At 44.6% G+C, this 20,837-nt stretch overlaps 1 protein-coding gene across 2 annotated transcripts in view; it reads right to left on the bottom strand.

Annotated features, from left to right (window-relative positions):
- Window positions 1–1,082: 1,082 nt before the first annotated feature.
- MAML2 (mastermind like transcriptional coactivator 2) overlaps window positions 1,083–20,837 on the bottom strand; it is a 294,181-nt gene continuing 274,426 nt past the window's right edge. For both annotated transcript variants that reach the window (XM_043504180.1, XM_038387379.2), the window contains exons 5-6: window positions 13,534–13,645; window positions 1,083–8,786 (exon numbers count right to left, since the gene is read on the bottom strand). In XM_043504180.1, coding sequence (XP_043360115.1) covers window positions 7,816–8,786; window positions 13,534–13,645 — 1,083 coding nt within the window. In that variant the 3' untranslated portion in view covers window positions 1,083–7,815. The remainder of the gene's footprint in view (window positions 8,787–13,533; window positions 13,646–20,837) is intronic.

Raw genomic sequence — 20,837 nt, forward strand, 5'->3', positions numbered from 1 at the left:
CTCTGCAAATGTCGCAGCACAATGCGCGAGGTGTTTGCGACACTCACAGCAACAGTGTACAGCTGAGCAGGGGCCATGCTTGCCATGCTATAGCATCTGCATGGGTGACTCAGGCTTAGGAGTGAAAGTGATTGTCTGCCATTGCTTTCAGAGATGGAGGGAGGGGAGGAGGCAAGTGCATCATGGGACGCTGATGATATGTACCCAAAACAACCTGCAAAAATGTTTTTGTCCCATCAGGCATTGGGAGCCTAACCTAGAATTCCAATTGGCAACAGGAACTGTGGGAAAGGTGACCACAGTACGTTGCTCCGTGTGTTGATGCTAGCCACGGTAGTGATGATGTGCTCTGCCGACGGAATGTGCATAGTGGGGACATGCAGCACTGACTTTGTAAAATCGGAGGCTAAATGTCAACTTAAATAAATTTGGCCTAATTTGACATACCCTAACTCATCACCCTATTTGGGGTTGGGAAGGAATTTACCCCACAGAACAGATTGGTAGAGACCCTGGGTTTTTTTTTTTTGCCTTTGTCTGCAGTGTGGGGCATGGGTCATTTGCCGGTTTGAACTAGAGTAAATGGTGAATTCTCTGTAACCTGAAGTCTTTAAATCAAGATTTGAGGACTTCAGTAACTGAGTAAATGGGCCTATTACAGGAGTGAGTGAGTGAGGTTCTCTGGACGGGGATGCACAGGTGAGACTAGATGATCATGATGGTCCCTTCTGGCCTTTAAGTTTGAGCATTTGATTGAGCTGGCATCATAGGGACTCCGGCAACTTGATTTACACCAAACATTCAGGTTCTTATTTTTTTAAAAATGAGATGATGGTGTTTACACTGCACATGACAATCAGACTCTTTTAAAAATGCAAAGACGAAAGTATTTGGTGGATTTAAACATTCCCTTTTCAGAGTTGTGCTCCTAGAAACAACAGCTTTGTGGCAGTGCATGGGACCCTGGAAATGAAACTGACTAGAAACAAAACTGAAACAGACCTGTAGTTTCACTGCTGGAACTGAGCGAAACACACAAAAAAGGAAACAAACTGCATAAACAGTGTAAAGCAATTGAGAATTTAAAAAGTCATTTGGCTTTAATTATCCACAATGTTATCTGTAACACAGGGATGGAAGCTAAGAACATATGACTTTTATTTTGACAGTATCCTAGTTTCCCCCCCTTTGCTGCTTTCCCCTGCAGTCAGTATTACAGTGGGATGGGGTGGCATTCTTTAAAGTGCTGGAATAGTAGCAGTTCCTGCAAGTCAAATCAGCTGCATAAGTGAAGGTCAGCCCTGTTCGGACATTTTGTGATGCTGTGTGTGTGATTTTACTTGCCAGGAATAAAAGATCACCAGTTTGCCCGAGAAGGTCACTGTCCCGCTAGCCAGGGACCAGGTTGTTCCTGAGACCCCCCCTCCCTCCCGCCTTCTCTTACAGCTGGGGCTGGTCCTAGCAGGTGATGTTATTGCATTAGCCAGACATGTCTCAAGTAGCTGCATAGTCTCCCCCACTCTCCACAAAGTCAATTGCAGCTACCAACCCCTCTCCCCAAAAGTCAATGAGTGTCCCCTACAATACAGCTGTGCATCCTGATGCTGCTGCCACTGTGTCTGCTGCTCCCCATGGGGCCAAGGAGCCCTGGGCCAGAGTTGAGGGATACTGGGAATGTGTTGCCATCGTCATTTCCACCTGGCTGGATGGAGCAGCTGCTGGAAAGCCTGCTCTGGAGTGGAGCATGGTTGCAAACAGAGGAGGTAGTGGGGGCGGGGCTGATCTCTTGGGGCAAGAATGCAGTGAACTCTGTGGCCGGCTGCACAGCCATTGGGGAAGCAAAGCCTCCCTGTGCCAATAGGTCTGTCCCTGGGGCAGTGGTGGCGATGGTGAGGGCTCAATGGCAGTAGGGGGTGGCAGGGGCAGGAAGGGTTGGGCCCCTCCCAATGGACAGAGGTGGGGGACAGGGATTCCCCTGACTCTATGTGCAGGGGGCTGAGAGGTGACCCAACCTTTGCCATGCAAAGTAGAGCCCAAGAAAGGCTCCTCCCCCCAGTGTCGGGACTTCCTCCAAAGGAATTCCCATCCTATTGGGGTGGGCGCAGGGGGAGGGCTTCCCCAACCTCTGCCTTTAAAAGGCCAGGCTTAGCACTTAGCTGGTTAAGTGCAGGAGCTGATTAGCACGGCCAGCACAAGGGGATATGTTCCCTGATGGACTGGGGGGCAGCGAGCCCCACGGGCAATCAATCCCTTATGGAATGAGGCGGGAGCAGTCGATCACTCCCAGACAACAGAGGGGAGAATGGAAAGGCCACGGGGCCATCCCCATAGACTAAGGAGGGGATGGATATTGGAGCAGTAGCAATTTTAAGGCAGTGGGGGCAGCAGAAATTCTGGGGGGCAGCAGCCCACAACTGAATAACTGGAGTAGAGGGGTGTGGTGCAAAAATGTTAGAGGATCAGGGAGGGTCAGGAGTAACACTATGGGGGTCAAGGTATCTGGAGCAGTGTGTGGGTTGGAGGATTGGGCAGGCAGAAGCATGGAAGATCAAGTGACTGGAGCTGGGGGGAATGGGGGTCAGGTCAGGATGGCTGGAGTCGTGCAGGGGCAGTGACTGGGCTGAGAAAGGGGAGTCGGAGGATTTGGGCTGAAGCAGTCAGGAGGGGCCTTCACTAGGTGGGAGCAACTCTCACTCCTTGGCCTGCTCCTTTCTGGGCAATATGAGCCGCTACTCTCCCACATCAGGCCCTTAAAGGGCCAGTGGCATGTCCCTTGAATGCACTGCTTTTCCGTGGCTGTGTATGCAATCACAGTTACCCTGTAGGAGGGTAGGAAAATGCATGAGTGCTATGCAAGGCGCGTGACTTTGACAGGGCTGGGACAAGACTTATGCACTACTTCGGTCCCACTTACCCCATTTAGAGGCTGTAAATGGGACTCAAGGAGTTAATATGCTTTGTGCTGGCCCTTGCCTACAAGCAGATAAACTCACCCTGTGTGTCTTGACCCACAAGCCTGGTATGCTGGGCAGCAGTGTAGTGGTTAAGATGCAAAAAGCCTTAACTAACCCCCAAATCTGAAATGGCACAGTAATCCTTCTGGTGACACTGGCATTGAACATTTCCCCTTAGAACAGGTGCCCACTAGTCTTGATTTAATGGGAACTAATTCATAACCCACCAAGAGACTAAAACAGTAGCTGAAGGGCATGAAAAGTTGTCATTGCCAAGAAATCAATTCCACAGAACTTGTGGAACTTCTAAAAATAGCCAGGATACGATTAATATTTTAAACCATGTGAAATCACACACAATACAAAATAATCTTTTACATGTTGAAATTCTTTGAGATTACGATAACATGTAATGATACATGGATACTGAATTTAAATCAAACTAGAAGGGAATCACTGCTTAACAGACACAATTTAGACTCATGAGAAAAAATGTTAGTTCCATTTAAAATATTCTAGTACTCTGATATTTCTGACTCATGTAAATGTCAAATCATATTCCAATAGCTCAAACCATGCAGATTTTGTCACACCTTTCTATTAAGGTTCCATTTATAAAAGGCTTATAAAGGATTAGTAAATTATTAATATATGCTACAAGTACTGTATGTTATAAGCATGAGTTGTATGTGTTTACAAATGGTTATAAGTACACCAGTGGAAGATATTATATACGGTCATAAGCAAATGACTGACCAGCTAAGCTCTGTAACAATAAATTTACCCTTTACTAAAAAATCTATTAACTCTTAATAATAAATGCCTTATAATCCTGTTTATGAATGGAGCCTTCATATAAAGAGTGACCCAGATTTTAAAATGTTGTGATACATATAACTTTTCTGCAGTAATTATTTATAATAATGAAGATATTGCCTCAACCTGTAGAAAAATAAAATCGCCCTCTCTAATGGACAGTCTTAGCAAACAGAAGTTGTTTGGGATGCATTTTTTTCAAAATATTCCTGTAATTTAATGAACCAAATGAATATCTGAATAAATAGACATTAATGATGAAATTCACATTAAGGAAAGAGACATCCAAAACATTTTGATGATTTACTTGGTGGAATTTTGATAGCTATTGAAAAAACATACTATTAATGTTTAGGTGAAAAATAAATGGAGTTGAATAAGTGTCACTGCATAGTACTAGGAGGTAAATACAGCCACATGTAAAAATGCATAAAACACAAACATTTATGTACAGCAATTTTTCCTTTCCGTTTGTATAGAGAAATACTGTTTTATAATATGAGAAAGTATAAAGCAGACATACATGCAACAAGGACATGACAGTTACATATAAAAAAATCTCAAAAGCTACAATAAAAAAACGTGTTGAAACCTGGAATGTTTTCATATTGAGGTTTCAGGAGAGCTTCAGATTTGAATGTATCTGAAGTATTTTTAAAGGCTTGATCCAAAGCCATTTGAAATCAATGGAAAGATCCCAAAGGTCCCATTCTGTCCTCCCCCACAACCCAATGTTTAAGTCTGAGGATGAAAATAAGCAATCATACCATACAAAACTTTGTATATTAGAATACAAAAGGTAACCATTTACTTTTTGTATAAAATACAACTTTGTAGATAGTATATTTATTTCACATATATATAAATATAACCCAAAGAATATGATTTTATTATTCCTACCAAAATATTATTATTAATTTGTTGTTTTTACAAAAGTTTACAAAACAAATAAATCTTTATATTTACAACCCAATACTGCAAAGAGCTCCTGGTCTAGGGTGAAAAATATAATATAAGGGTAGTGCATGCAGCTATTGTTACACAAAGAGAGATCATTTTAAAGAGACCGGGGTTCTTAAGAACTGAGACTGGGTTCAAGTTTTGGTCACAAAAGTAATTCATAAACTCACATTTAAAATGTAAAGTGTATATCTTAACAGGACAGCAAATGGCCTTTGCTGCATGTGAGTTTAAATTTATTTAAAATATACATTGTTTAATACAATGAAAGAATTTAGACTTAATTAAGGGCCTTATCCAATGCCGGCCATCAATGGAAAGATTTCCATTAACTTCAACGGATGCTGGATTAGGCTGAGGACCAAATCTTGTAGTGTTTGGGCCAGATTCTCAGCTGTTCCCATTTACACCAGCTGAGGATCTGGTCTTCAATGTTCAGGGAAAAAATGCAAGTTTTGCCTGAGTCAGGACTGTGGTAGGGGGCTCCTTGCTATCGGACAGCAGTGGCACATGAGTGCATATGCTGTTTTAGGTGGTTACCAGCCCACTTGCTCAGGGCTCATGAATAGAGCAATGAAGGAGGAGTGTATACTCAGTCACTGTTGGAACAGGAAATCACTCACTCATGCAAGAGCTTTAGCATCGCTGCTGACCAGCTTATTGACACTGTGTATGTGTGAGAGAGGTGGGCTGATTTTGATCCTACACCTGATTTAAACTGGTGTAACTCCATTCCAGAAATGGAACTGCTCCTGATTTCTACAGGTGCCAGGGAGCGCAGGCTCAGACCCCTAGTATCGCTCTGTCCATATGTCCATATCGCTTTTCTCTAAATCAAGGTGGGACATTACCTGACTTGTGCTGAAACGCTGTTTTGTTTTTTGGGCTAATATCTGCCCTTCCATTCCTTAGTGATCGGATAGAGGAGGCAGCCCAGCTCCCTGAGCCCAGGGGATGTTGTTGGGGGAGGGCGGCTATTGGTTCTGGCAGTGCTGAACACTCCAGAAAGGGAGTGTCTGGGAGGGTTAGAAATGTAGTCAGAGCCCTGGCCCCCAGCACTTGGAGGCTGATGCACCTTTTCTAAAGGCTGCTGGTCTGAGTCTCCTTGGAGATAAATCACCACCTCTTGTGCCGTGCATGTCTTCCCCTCTCCACCATCCCAGTGCAGCTCTCCTTCTTGGAGCCATACCTGATTGTTCAGAGTAAGACTCTGGCCAGGCTCTGCACAGGCACATAAAGTAAGGAGGGTGTAGAGAGGTTTCCTCCTCACCCACCTCCATTTCACCTTCATGGTGTCTGAAAGCGGGAGTGGCGTGGATAGGACCATGGCTCTGACCCCACCTGCCCCGGCCAGCACAGCTGGTCAAGTGCATTGTGGGAACATGATGCCCCCTCTCTAAGGGTGCTGGAGCTGCTGCTCTTGTGTGTGTATATGCCAGGAGTCCTCAAGGAGGAACTTCTCCACAAAGAAATGATGGATTAATTAAAACCCATAATGGTGGTATAGTGAAAGCTTTTGAAGGAATATGTTACTGGTCACCTCCAGGCATCTGCAAATGGGCTCTATATTCCCTAGCCTTATCTGACTCAGACAAGCTTTTGAAGGATTCTCACCACATCAGCGCAAGCAACATCTTTCTCACCTTGTCAGCAGAATCCCTTCCCTCATCCTCCTGCTATGAAATCAACTGAGAGAGTAACCAGGCTTTAGAGAGGTAGCCGTGTTAGTTTGACTCCTCATTGTTTTAACCAGGCTGTGAATTAACTGGTTTGAAGGGCCAGATTCTGGTACCTTGACTCGGGCTGAAGGGTACCTCACTCTGCAAGTAGTCCCATTGATTTCAATACATCAGCTGCACATCTTGGTTTCAGTGGGACAACTCAGAGATCAAGGGACAACTCAACCTGAGTAAAGGGATTGGAATCGGGCCCACAGTGAGCATCCATCAAACCGTCATCAGCACTTTTAGGGCTCAAGGGTGTCTCTCTTCTGACTCCCTTGACCTGGTGAATGAGAGAGCTATGGATATTCTTCACCGGAGTCACGCTGTATGTTGTGAGACTGAATCAAAATGGAAGTCTTCCCATATGCACATATAGCCCAGAGCTTGAGCAAGGATGAAGCAAATAGCTGGGTACATGTGGAATGCAGATATGGAGTGGGGAAGTATTCTTTTGGGGCCAAATCTTCCACCTCTATCTCACTCAAGCTGTCCATTCAAGTCACTGGCACCATCTGTGAGAGCAAAGAAGCAGAATTTGGCCCTTGAATTTTGGAATGGCTGATGGCATATTTACACCAGAAACTACACCGAACCTATTACCTATTGGAAAAACAGCCTCCCTTGTTACAACAAACCAAATCCCAAGAGAGAGAGTAAAAGCTAGTGACCGCTCCAGGGTATGTCTCACACAAACTGCTTTCCTCCTTCCTTGAAAGGAACCACTTGCCCTTTTCTACACAAGTTAGGTGGTTTAAAATGAAATCAATTGAAAGGAAAAATGAGAGTTTCTACTACGTAGAAGTAAACAATTTTTATAACATACAAGAATTAGTTGTACAGAGGGCCTGATTTTGTGAGGCACAGTGTACTCTCAATGAGAGTGGAGAGCACAGAGCTCTTTGCTCAGGACTGCATGGGGTCAAGCCCATAGCGAGGTGGCCACTTGCATCTGAGACATGAAGTTTCATGATCTGCACACCTTTCAGGACTTCTGTATGCCGAATGCATGTTATACACCTTCCTAAGCCAAATGCTGACAGCTCCCATGAGAACAACAGGTGCACTTCTAATGCCTTGGCCATAAACCCTCTCATCTGTTTTTAGTTTGACAAGTATAACTATCACCCTACATTATACTTTTGTCTGGGGTAAGATTTAGAATCAGATTTTGTTCTTAGACCATCTCTTCAAACAGAGCAATCTCTCCACTTGGATCCTTATTTTAAACCATTGGTTCTTAGACAGCCCAACCACTGGAGAGTAAATTAATAAAGCAGATTGTTGACCTTTAAAGAGAGAGCTATAGTCAATCCTGCCTCTTAGTACTTAGAGCATGTATGTTTTATCACCAGCATTGTCTCTTATGAGTGGTTCCCCAAGATTTCGTCAAGGTTGATGTCTTTCATCCAGTCATCATTACCAGGCTCTGTTTTCAATAAAGAATCTATAAAATCAGAATCACTGTTGAGTGCAGGCCCTATATTGTCACCATGCTGGTTAAGAAAGTCAAAGGCTAAGTCATTCCCATGGTCAGTTCCTTGGTAAGCCCTAGAGTTTTGGTTGGTAGATGTAAAACTGGCTGACGGCAGGGATGATGGTGGTGTCATACTTGTTCCTGGGTGATTCAAGTTAGGCACAGTCTGTGCTCTGATCTGGTTAGCTCCTACACTTAAACCTCTTAGTGACCCAACAGGTTGTCCATTTATTGTTTGGTTCATTTGGTTCAGAGGAGGTCTCATTTGCGCTGCTGTTGTTAATTGGTTTGGAGGTGCCATAGCATGCTGAGGAAACTGCGGATTGCCTATGGAGCGCTGCAGAGACTGGTTAGGATATGGAGTGCTCGTTGGGAAACGAACTCCTGTAGGTTTCAGTGCATCCTGCTGCTTTGTTGCTGCCTCTTGAGGGGCCCAGTTCTGAGCAGCAGCACTGGAAGTGATCATCACATTTGATGGTCTTTGTACTGGGATACCTGTTGCTCCATGGTTTAAACCTGCTCTCACTTGCTGAGAGTTAACCGCTGACCCAGTCCCAAAAGCTGTTACGTTGTTTCCTTGTGCCAGGCGAGACATCATGAGGTTGTTTTGACTGGTTATGATTTGGTTTTGGTTTCTGTGTTGCTGCACTTGGTTCATTCCTGACGTCACGTTGTATGAGCTTGATGGATTGCAAGGAATGTTTCCGTAACAGCCCATGTTCCGGGCTGCTGAAATAGAAGGCATTCTGGTTCCATGGGGGGTTGACAAAAGGCTAGAATTCTGTGACAAAATGCTATGAGTTGAAATAGGATTTGATAAAGACAGATTGGAGCTCATACTCACTGCCGGAGAACCACCTAGAAAATGAAAAGAAAACACAAAGGTCTGTATTGATAATTGTTTCATTAAAATGTGCAGTAGGTTAAAATCTAATTTCCCTATAGCATAAGCTCTCAAATAGTGTATGTTGCCCTTGGTGGAGTGATGAAGACTTTACGGGTCTACAAAATGCATACGAACCAAAGAAAGACCAGATCCAACTTTCATTTAAGCCAGTGGTGGTCTCTCCATTGACATAAGTGGGAGCTGGGTCAGATCCATAGGCCTTGACTGCAGTATCAGTAGTCTGCAGTTCTTCTTCTTTCAAACATTAGAAACAACAAAAAAAGGTCCTTGGCAAAAAAATTGACAACCACTGCCGAGGAGAGAGGAATTTACTGTATTTTCATGCCCATACAACACTAAGTATGGGAGGCAGTATACTTAAGTGATTAGAGCACAGCAGAGCAGGGACCAGGACTTCTGATTTCTTATTCATTCTGTCACTGATTCCCTGTGTGACTTTGGGCAAGTCACTTAATCATTCTGAATTTCCTTATATGTAAAATAGGGATATATACTCACCATCCCTGTGCCTTATAGGCACTGGAATAGAATGTTTTCATTTACCCCTTTCGACAGACGTTTAATATTTTAATGTATATTTATACGTGACATAAGCTGTATCATTTTTTACCACTTATTATTATTTCGCCCACTGCGGGGTGTGTGGAATGGGATCTCTCTGTATCTGGGCCACAATCTGTGAGGTGGGCCACAATCAGCAAGAAACTAATTATCTCCATTTTTCAACCCCTTCACAAGCTTCCCTCAGTCTGGTTCCTAGACATGGCCTTACAATACAGTTATATATTCCAAATCAACATGACTGAATTTCAACAGCAGGAGCAGCCCTAGGAGTATGAGAGACTGGGAGAATCCAGCCTGGTTCTACCACAAAGCGCATCCTGGGCCCCTAATCTCAAAGAATGCTATCAATAGGCCACTGGGCTGCACTATACTTTTGGAACCAAAGTAAAAATCAGTGCTGAGTCGCTAACCTCATTAATTAATCTCCAACTTTGACTGCACTAACAATTCATTTCTTGCCTGCTGTTTATCTGAAATATGGTAACATTTGTCAGTGGTACCAAAGAAGACCTGGGGCCTGATTCTCTTCTGATTAGCACCAGTGTAAATGAGGAATAGCTCCTCTGAAATCAGTGGAATTACATAGAGATGGAACTGTCGTAAGAGGAGAATTGGGACTCTGTTACCAGGTTAAATAAAGGAACCTTAATACATTTACAGACTCACTTCACTTACTGCTGGTCTGACGCCATTTCTCAGGTGGAACATGCCAGCTCTTTAACAACCCCGAGTACTACCACCCCCAACTCAAGTGCCTTCCCATGAGATCGTTACAGGTCAGATGAGCTCAGGACCTTGCTTCCATATCTCCTCTAATAGACAAAGTTTGCTCTTTCTTTGTGTTACTATTTTTATTCTTGTATTTTTTAACCAAACTATTTTTCACTCTAATTTCTTCCAGATGGGAAGAAATGTCTTCCATAGCAGTGTTGTCTAGACAACATATCCAGTGCTTAGACACCAAGGGACACAGTGGAACTGAGGAGAGTTTATTGCCAAGTTCACCTGCCATTGTCATGGGGTTTATTGTATTATAGAGGAAAAGAGCCCAGGAATGCAATGCTTAATAATAAAAAGAAAAGGAGTACTTGTGGCACCTTAGAGACTAACAAATTTATTTGAGCATAAGCTTTCGTGAGCTACAGCTCACTTCATCTGATGAAGCTTATGCTCAAATAAATTTGTTAGTCTCTAAGGTGCCACAAGTACTCCTTTTCTTTTTGCGAATACAGACTAACACGACTGCTACTCTGAAACCAATGCTTAATAATGTCTCTCAGTGTCTCCATGGTATTTCATTTAACTTCTTGCTGTTCTGAGCTGTTTCCCTTCTTCCATTACTTGAGCACAGCTATTCCCAGAAACAAGCAACAGATTCCTAATCAGTCCATCTGGTGGTTTCCCTGCAAGCTCGTAGCAAAGCCCTGTCTCCTATTCCACTTGGAAAAGCTGCTCTGCTCCCTGTGTATATTCAGTTATTGCTAGTGACTTGAGGGACAGAATAACAGTATACTTAATCCTGCTTTGGCATAGGGGGGATGGACTAGCTGACCTCTTAAGGTCCTTTCCAGCTCTACATTTCTAGGATTCTGCTATTGCCAAGCCCAAACCTTCAATAATAAGGAGTCAGGCCCCAAAGTGTCATGAGGCTGGCATAACATTTGTGAGATTAAAAAAACAACAAACATTGGGGTTATTTTTATTTGTCATCTGATTTTTGAGTTTTAGGGTGTATTTGGGTCATATTTCCAAACTTTTCTCCACAACTACGAGGGCTAGAAACTTATTCTTTTTTAAATAAAAGCAGAGAGTCTTAGTGAATCATGGGACTCCAGGAGCTGGGGCTTTAAGAAAAAAAAACAAATATCACAAGATTTCCAATCAAACAGCAAGAGCTGATGGCATTTTCACTCTTGGTTGCACTGCAGGTGATGATACAGCACAGACAAACTGGGTTCTATTCTTTCTGGGTCACTGTCATGGGAGCTGGCCCTTTCAGAGGAGTCAGGGACCAACCTACCTGTGACAGGCTCCTGTAAAGGAGAACAAGTCAACCCAGCCCCACCTGGAAGCAACTAAATCCCTACGTGGCTGGTTTGGCTAATTAGCCAATGAGCCAGCTAAAGGGTTACCAGGGCTCTGCTGGGGTGGTTCCCAGAGAGCTGGGACTGGACAACAGGGGTGGATCACTCAATCAATTGCTCTGTCCCGTTCACTCCCTATGAAGCATCTGGCACTGATTGCTGTTGGAAGACAGGATTCTGGGCTAGATGGACCCAATATTGCCATTCTTATGTTTTTAGAGGACACTCCTGAGGAGAGTTGCTCCCAGGAAAGCTGAACAAGAGAACTCTCCAGAGCAAGGAGCCTAGAGGATATGCTCTTAGGTCCAGGAAACTCCCAAATAGTGTCAGGAAGCCTAGCCAGTCAGTAACTACAGTCTGCCCCACAGAAGAGTTGCAGCTGACACATCTCTTCAGAGCCCTGGCTCTGGGGAAGGATTCTTTCAGATAGTGGAAAGAGACCTGGCTCTAGGGAAGGGACCCAAACTGAGAGAATACTTCTGGAGGGACATGGTGGATACAGGTGGGAATGGATAAACTGAGACTGACTTTGTCAACCCACTAAGACATTAGGTGAAGACTTGCTTGTATTTTTATTGGGTCTTTGGTTAATAAAATAGATCCCTCAGAAGGGGTATTGCTCCCTATGTAAAGCCTTGGTGAACTTAGTGATTACATCAAGGGAAACTGAAGCAGGGAGCCCCCCGTACAGTGCCAGACTTGGCCAAGAGGGGGCACTAAAGGGCAGGTACACCCTGTGACAGAACTGTTTGCTGAATTTGAGTCACTGACACTTGTGGAAACTTGCTGAAGACAATGGATTTGAGCAAATGTTAAGGGCATAACCTGACCTGAAGAACTTTGTTACTGAAATAGACATATGGGAAGGAAAGAACCCAGCTGGACTCTCAGATCCAAACTGAGTTTACAAGGCAGGCTGTTAGAAAATAAAGTCTTTTAAAAAAATTTTTTTTACTTGTGAATTGAGCACATTAGATATGGAGATCACTGAAAGGCAAATGCTACAGAATCCCACAATCCTGTTTTTACAGGGTCATTCTTCAGAATAAAATCCCACTCTAATCTCATCTGCTGCATTTTCCTCACTTCCTGCCTCTCGATGTATCTTTTTCTTATTCCTTTTTTGTTCTCTCTCTATGCTGTGCAGCCTATCGTTAATGTGAGGACACAATCAGAATAAAAATCCAAATACATCCATCTTCAGTCCTTATTTAGGCACAACTCCCATTGAAGAAAGAACTTGGTCCAAAGGGATTATTCTGGAATATTGCTAATTATCTCTGTTAGACAGTTTGGTCAAGGAAAGTGAAAGGCATCAAATTTAAAGTGGATCAGAAGAACTTTTCTTTTTACACAAAACTTAACTGACCTGTGGAACTCATTGCTACAAGATATCATTGGGGCCAAAGTTTCAAAAAAGGAGTAGATGATTAAATGGTTATTAAGCTCATCCACAATTACATCAGATAAGATAAAAATAAATGAATTAGGGATATAGGCCCTCAGATTTCAGGACATAAACCAACCACCTACTGATGGGGAGATTCTTCCATTCAGGGGGGTTTCTTGCCTATTCCTCTGAAGCAGCTGGTACTGGCCAATGTCAGATACTTGATACCAGACTGTATGAAACACTGGCTAATTCCTATTATTATTATTATTATTTATTATTAATAATAATAATCAGCATTTTTCAGTAATGCCATAGCTATAATATTGATATTTTAGAAATGTACAGTATAGGAGCAATGTTCAGAACCTGCTAGGGGAGATGTTTCAATCCGGACGGTTCCCCTTGAACATTTCCTGAGGATGGAGGAACCTTCAAGACATTATTCTCCATTACTCCATGTACAGTTATTTACACTAGTGCAAGGTGAGTGTACAATGTTGCCACATCAGAATGGTGGCATTTTACACCCACTTGGCACTTGCTTTTGCACTGATGTAAGTGACTACACAGAGAATCAGGCCCATATTGTCAGTACTTGCTGGGTCTTTCTGTCTGGTCTTCATAACCATGGTTTTCTTTTTGGTTAAGTGCGCTTACCAGAATACTGGTTTGCCTGTTGCATGCTGACCACATTCCTTCTCTGGTCTTTGTAATCTGGTGGTGGCCTTGTCAAGTGTCTGTTCAATTGATCTTGAGGAGCGATTTTCTCCTAGAGAATTAGAGCAGAAATGGAAATATGTTACTTTTTCTTTCTACTTTCTACTCACACTTACAAAGTGGAAGCTGTTCCTTCCCTTTGCCCCACCCTGCCACAGCGGTAGTGCAAACCAAAGTGTTGATATTGCTCTTTAGGGCCCTGATCTATTGAAGCCAGTGGAAGTCTTTCCTTTGATTTCAATGGACTTGAACCTGGTCCTACTCCCATTAAAATTACTGTGTCCTGGGTCAAGCCCCAGCAGTCTAGCAATCTGTTTTTCATTATTTTGTAAAAAGAAAAGGAGTACTTGTGGCACCTTAGAGACTAACAAATTTATTTGAGCATAAGCTTTTGTGAGCTACAGCTCACTTCATCGAATGTAGCTCACGAAAGCTTACGCTCAGATAAATTTGTTAGTCTCTAAGGTGCCACAAGTACTCCTTTCTTTTTGCGAATACAGACTAACACGGCTGCTACTCTGAAACCTGTCATTATTTTGTGTACCACTAACTCCAAAAACTCTGCCTCAGTCCAATTCACCCATGGTATAAGTGGGTGTAACTCCATTAACTTCAGTGCGCCCACTTGGCAATGGGGATTTTGACTCATCATCTAAATGAGCTTTCTCTTGTATCACCCCTTATAGGTCACTCCTTTATACATTGGCATAGAGAAAGAACTTGAAGCCTGCAAGTAATAGGGTGCCTCATCAAGAACAGAACAACAAGAGAAGTTGTGAGATGAAGCGGAAGATATATAATGCTTCAGTAGTCAGTGTTCTGATCATAGAATATCAGGGTTGGAAGGGACCCCAGAAGGTCATCCAGTCCAACCCAAATGTATGGGACTGAAACATGGCCCCTCACGGTCAAGATTGAAAAGAAGTTGGACACCATTCATCATCTCCAAATGATCAAAAACATTAAATGGTACAAACTCCTGTCGATTGAAGAGATCCGTTTTCTAACTAAACAGGTCCCGCTCTCTCAAACAGTAGCCCAACACTCTCTACAGTGATATGGTCATCTGCTCTGAAAGCCTACCTATTTCCCACTGAGAATCATCTTCAACTTTGACCCAGTGGAAACAAAAGACCCTCTAGAAGCACTGAAACATGATGGCTGGACAGCATCAACACAGATCCATCCTTCACAGGTATTTTCACGGTAATGTGCCAGATTTGAGTCAGAACAGAACATCATGGTAGCATATCATGCATTCAGTGGCTGGCCTCTATGCTGTGCAAGCAACAGCATGACAAGGAAACCCTTTATAGCCAGGAGGCGCTCCCTGTAAACATCCCAAAAGCCACTGTATTATCCCACTTCACATTTCTCCTTAAAACAGCACATTTCTCCTCTGCTGCAACTCCTACAAAAAAACCTGACCATGGCTAGGCAGTTCATGTGCTGTGACTGCTATTTGTCATGATAATTAAAACTGTCTCACTATTGCCTTGTGCTTCCCCACCAGTTTGTTGCATCTGCTTGTCTTTTGTCTTATGCTTAGATTGTAAGTTCTTTGGGGCAGGCACTGTCTTTTCGCTCTGTGTGTGTGTGTGTGTGTGTGTGTGTGTGTGTGTGTACAGTGCCAAATAGAAGGGGGCCCAATCCTTGACTAGACCCTTTCGGCACTGCTGCTATACAAATAAATAGTAAGTTACTGTATGTAACAAATTACACGAACCCTCCCCATAAAAAGTCCCTTATTCTGCCCAGGAGTTTCTTGGATTGTTGTATAGCTAAAGGGAGAAAACAGAATTACAGATCCATGCTGCTTGAATGATGTCAAATGCAGCCGACAAAATTGCATGTTACCAGTTATTTAACGTGGTGATCGCTATTATTGGAAGAAAATTTGTCTCAAAGAACAAATTCTGTATAATGTTAGATTAGAAGCTGTTTGGAGGAGGGACTATGAGTTAGCGCCGGGTCTAATGCCATCAAGCCGTGATCCAAACTGGGGCCATTGGGCGCCGCCACCATATGAATAAAAAACCAAAATAATACTAGCCTCTTCTTGAAGAAGAAAAAGCAAGAAACTGAAAAACAGAGATTTGGGAACTAAAGTTTGAACCTGTTACCATCAGCCTTCCTACCCCTTCCCTTCTTCCCAATGTCAATCCCTTCCATCCACCTCCTTCCTCTCCATTGCGTCATTCTGCATAGACTGCACCCCTGATGAAATCTCCTCCGTGTTCTACCTTCTGGCTGCCAGCCCTTGAACTGAGCCTGTCGGTCTAACCCTCCTAAGAGGTGAGCCCATGCCTCTAAGAGATGATGAAGAGGTGCTGGTAGCAGGAAGTACACGCTCCTGTAGGAAAGTGGTCTTGGGAGCTGAAGAAGCCTAACCCTGTGGTAGGGAGAGGATTCTGCGCTGCGGCCCTGATTTCAACAGCCATGTCTGTGACAGAGGGAGAAGAGTGGGGCACTGTGACAGAGTGGAATGGCCAGCACATGGGCTGTCTGTCACATAATTCAGCTGCGCTGTAAAAGGAGGGATGTATACTCTTCCAGGGAGACAGAGATGCAGCCTGTTTGCTCCAAGGGAATAGCTTCTGTTTATTTTTTCCCCTGAGGAAAAGGCCTGAAAAGAGACTTGGCCACAGCACTGAATTCTCCCTGGCTGCTGAGGGAGCCCACCACCTTGCAGGCATAAAATTCAAGGTGCTAGATTCATAATCTGACCACGTCAACAGCACAAATCACGTTGTCCTCATTAAGGGCTTGAGCCGACACACATTGAACACACGGCAAAACTCCCATTGATTTTTATGGTACAAGACCAGGCCTAATACTCCTCCTGGAGTGTGTAAGCAAGTACAATCTTGTTTAACTCAAAAATCTATGTCTCCAGAGTGCTACTCATAAGGTCACAAGCAACGACTCCTCCCAGGAATGACTCTCAGTGTCAGCAAGTATGAGTAAGGATTTGGGCTGTCACCTTTATTTGTTTATCACATATTTATATAATAATAAATTACTAAATCAGCAGCATTGATTTACACCCAGTCGCCCCTGGAATTGTGCTTCCTGTCTCTTATCTCCTTAATATCACCCTTGCTCCTCAGCGTGCTAAGCACTGCATTTGCGTTTCATGCTTGGGAATAGGGTGGGCCTTGGTCTGAGGCGGGCAGAGCAGGAGCAGCCTCCACCAAAAAAATGCTGGGAAAATAATCTCAAAACCTTGGCCCCTTGGCTTACTGCTCCGTTTGTGAAAAGCAAGAAGCATATTCCCCCCCCCCCCACCTCCCAGCAAATACACGCCAAAACCCAGAAGCCCAAGTTGTGATGCTCTCCATGAGTTGTCAAACCTTCAGACAGAAGGAATCCGCTCACATCTAACAACCCAGCACGCACACCAGTGAGCAGGGGACGTGTCCTCTGAAGGTTCACAGAAGCAGCATGTGGGTGGTCTCTGAAGATTCCCACCATCTGCTAGCAAGGGGAGCTGAACATCCACTGTATCCAAACAGCTCTGAGGCTGTACAACCTGCTCTCTCTGTCAACCTGCCAGCAAAGTCCGTCCAACCTCTCTCCTTTATCTGAAATATAAGCTATATTTGGGGTGAGGAAAAGAAGAGATTTTCTGATCAGAGCTGAGGAAGGTGGCAATTAGTAATCTGCAAACCTCAAAGGGCACAAATTTCAGAATCACAGTTAGAATAGGGCCTTGTCTCCGCTACACAGTTTTGTTGATGAAAGTCTTTTGTCAATGAACCAGTAGAGGTGTACACACTGAAATGCTCCTGCCGCCAATGTAACTCCCCTGCTATGCTGACAAAATTAAACCAGCTCGACGAGCAGCCCAGTTAGAGCAATGTAGACACTGCCCTGGCTTATGTTGCCCTAACTGGTCTCCAGGAGGTGTCCCACAATGCCCATCCTGACCGCTCTGGTCAGCAGTTTGAACTTTGTTTCCATACAGGTACACAAGCATCCATCCCTCCCCTGTTTAAAGGCCCGGGAACCTTTAAAATTCCTCTTCCTGTTTGCTCAGCTTGGACTGTTCACACAGTATCTTCCCAGCTGACCATGCCGGCTTTCCACGCTCCTGCCTGGAATACACTGGAGCTCTTGGATCTGCTGGATCTGTGGGGAGAGGAGGCTGTGCAGTTGCAGCTTTGCTCCGGCCATAGGAACTTTGATATCTAGGGGCAGACTGCTCGTGGCATGCAGGAGAAGGGAAACGCAGCAGTGCTGTGCTAAGATCAAGGAGCTGAGGCAGGCGGGCCAGAAGGCAAGGAAGGCCAACCATTGCTTTGGTGCAGCGCCAAAAACATGCTGCTTCTACCAGGAGCTGCTTGCCATCCTCAGTAGCGACCCCACCTCCACTGTCAAGAGCCCTGAGGATACTTCGGGGGGACGGGAGGCAGCAGGCAGCAGAGTCAGCCCTGAGGATGACCCAGTAGATGAGGAAGTGGAGTTGGAGGAGGATGTGGGACATGCGACAGGGTCGTCTGGTGGCGTGGCGAGCCAGGACCTGTTTTTGACTCCGGAGAGGTCTAGCCAGTCCCAGGACTCCGGCTGTGGAGTGCATGAAGCAAGAGAGGCAAGCTCTGGTAAGCAGGCATTTTGCTTTGATACTGCAAGGTGATAGGAGATTGAAGTCTCATTTATTTTGTTATATGGTAGAGGAAGGAGAAGAGATAAAAATTAACAGAGCCTATACAGCTACGCAGTGTGGGCTTGGTGGAAAAGTTTGTTAATGTACACTGGGATGTCCCGGGAATCCTCCATAGAGATCTCTAGGAAACATTTGTGTAGGTACTCTGCAATCCTCTGCTGAAGGTTCCTTGGTAGATCTGCCTTGTCCCCCCCCCCCCCCCCCCCCCCCCCCGCCGCAGGAAACTTTTGCCGTGCCAACAGGCAATTATTTCTGCAGGGACCAAAGTGGCACACACATGTGAACAGCATATGGACCCGGTCTGAAGCTACACATATGCAGAAGATGCACCCTTGCATCCTGGGTTACCCTCAGCAGTGAGATATTGGGTTTGATTACCCCAGCCTATGGAAAAGGATGCCAATATTTCCCCAATACTAATTTCTCCCTACTGTTACTCACACCTTCTTGTCAACTGTCTGTAACGGGCCACTCTCTTACCACTTCAAAAGTTATTTTTCCTCCCTTGGTATCCTGCTGTTAATTGATTTATCTTGTTAGACTAACCTCACACTTGGTAAAGCAACCCCCATCCTTTCATGTATTTATACCTGCTCCTGTATTTTCACTCCATTCATCTGATGAAGTGGGTTCTAACCCACGAAAGCGTATGCCCAGATAAATTTGTTAGTCTCTAAGGTGCCACAAGGACTCCTCATTATTTTTGCTTATACAGACTAACATAGTTACCATTCTAAAAAAATATTCAGAATAGTCTCCTTAGGCCCTCTTCACAAACCACCCAGACCAATTGTCCCCTCTTGCCCATTCCCCCTTCCCAATCACCCACCTCTGAACTCACCATATTTAGGACTTGCGCCGACCTGTGTGCTAGCCAAGGGACAGTGAGGAAGACGTGTATATAACTTTTATGATTCATGGCTGTGAGTGCACTCACAATACTATCTCTGTTCACTGTTTCTTTTGCTTCTGCAGATATGCCCTGGAGGGCCAACTCATACACACCAGCAGAGCACCTCCATCAGGCAAGATACAGCAGATAGCGAAACAAAAGTGTGGATGGAGACAATTAATGAAAACTTAGACTGGATAGCCTGGAGAGGAGGCAGGGGCAGGAGTGGATGACAAATGGACAGGAGTGGATGATAAAGCTACTGGAGGGCCAGACAGAAATGCTCAAGTCCCTCATAGCATGACAGTCTGAGCACCTCTGTGCAGGACTCATGGTAGTTGCTGCTAAAATTAAAGCACAGTTGCTATAGGCAGGAACATTTGCTCAGGAACAATTAAAGCTCAGGAAGCAAGCATTACAGGGGTCACTCAAGGTGGCAAGTAAATATTGCCTGGTCAAATGCATCACATAAAGACACATTACTGGGGCTCACTGTTAAAATGCTCCTTCAAAGCCTCCCTGATTCAAATACCACCCTGCTGAGCCTCTCTAATTGCTCAGGTATCTGGCTGCTCAAAATCAGCAGCCAGCCAATCCACCTCATCCCTGGGGAAACTTTTCCCCCTTCACTTTGCAAATGTTATGCAAAGCACAGAAGGCTGCTACGACCATCGGAATATTGTCCTCAATGAGGTCTAACCTGCCAAAAAGGCAGCGCCAGTGACCTTTTAATCTGCCAAAGGCACATTCAACAATCATTCAGCACTAGCTGAGCCTGTTGTTGAAGTGCTCCTTGCTGCTGTCTAGCCTGCCGGTGTAAGGCTTCAGGAGCCATGGGAGCAAGGGGTAGGTGGGGTCTCCCAGGATCACTATGGGCATTTGAACATCCCCTATTGGAATCTTCTGGTCTGGAAAGAAAGCCCCAGCATGCAGCTTTCTGTGCACTCCAGTGTTCGTAAAGATGCATGCATCATGAATTTTCCCTGATCACTCCGCATTGATGTCAGTGAAACAGAATGATCCACCAGTGCCTTCAAGACCATGGAGAAATAGCCCTTTCCGTTGATGTGTTTGGTCACCACTCACTTTTCCACTGTGAGGGCAGCTGTCATTCTGGTGTCCTTGCACCATAGGGTAAGGGAAAGTTCTGCAGCCACTGCGTGTCATCTCAGACATGCATCACAATGTGATCCCACCACTCTGTGCTTGTTTCCCAGTACCAAGCCCAGTACCAACGGTCCACCGTATGCAGCTGCTCCAAGAATGCCAGCAGCAATCTTGAATTGTTACTTTCCATTGCGCACACAGGGCGGGCAAAACAGATTCACTTTCTATTTCGCAGCTCATGAAATACTGTAGGCCCAGCTGCATTGTGTTCACAACACTCATCACCAGACTGGTCAGCAGTTCAGGATCCATGCTTTCAGGCAGAGATGGCAGGAGCACAGTTTACAAGGGCTGTCCAAAAATGGAGCAAAACAAAGTCGGAAACCCATGGAATGATGGGACAGAAAGTACTGTATCATGGGACAGTGAGCATACCCCCATGATGCATTGCAATCTGCTCCCAGATCTCCCAGTGGCAGAGGGTGGCGAGTTCCATAGTGGGATAGCTACCTACGATGCAATGCTCTCTCTCTGTCGATGCAAGAGCACCAACTGTGGACGTGCTCTGCCAACACAAGG

This window comes from Dermochelys coriacea, chromosome 1, assembly GCF_009764565.3.
Source record: "Dermochelys coriacea isolate rDerCor1 chromosome 1, rDerCor1.pri.v4, whole genome shotgun sequence".
NCBI classification, from domain to species: Eukaryota; Metazoa; Chordata; order Testudines; family Dermochelyidae; genus Dermochelys; species Dermochelys coriacea.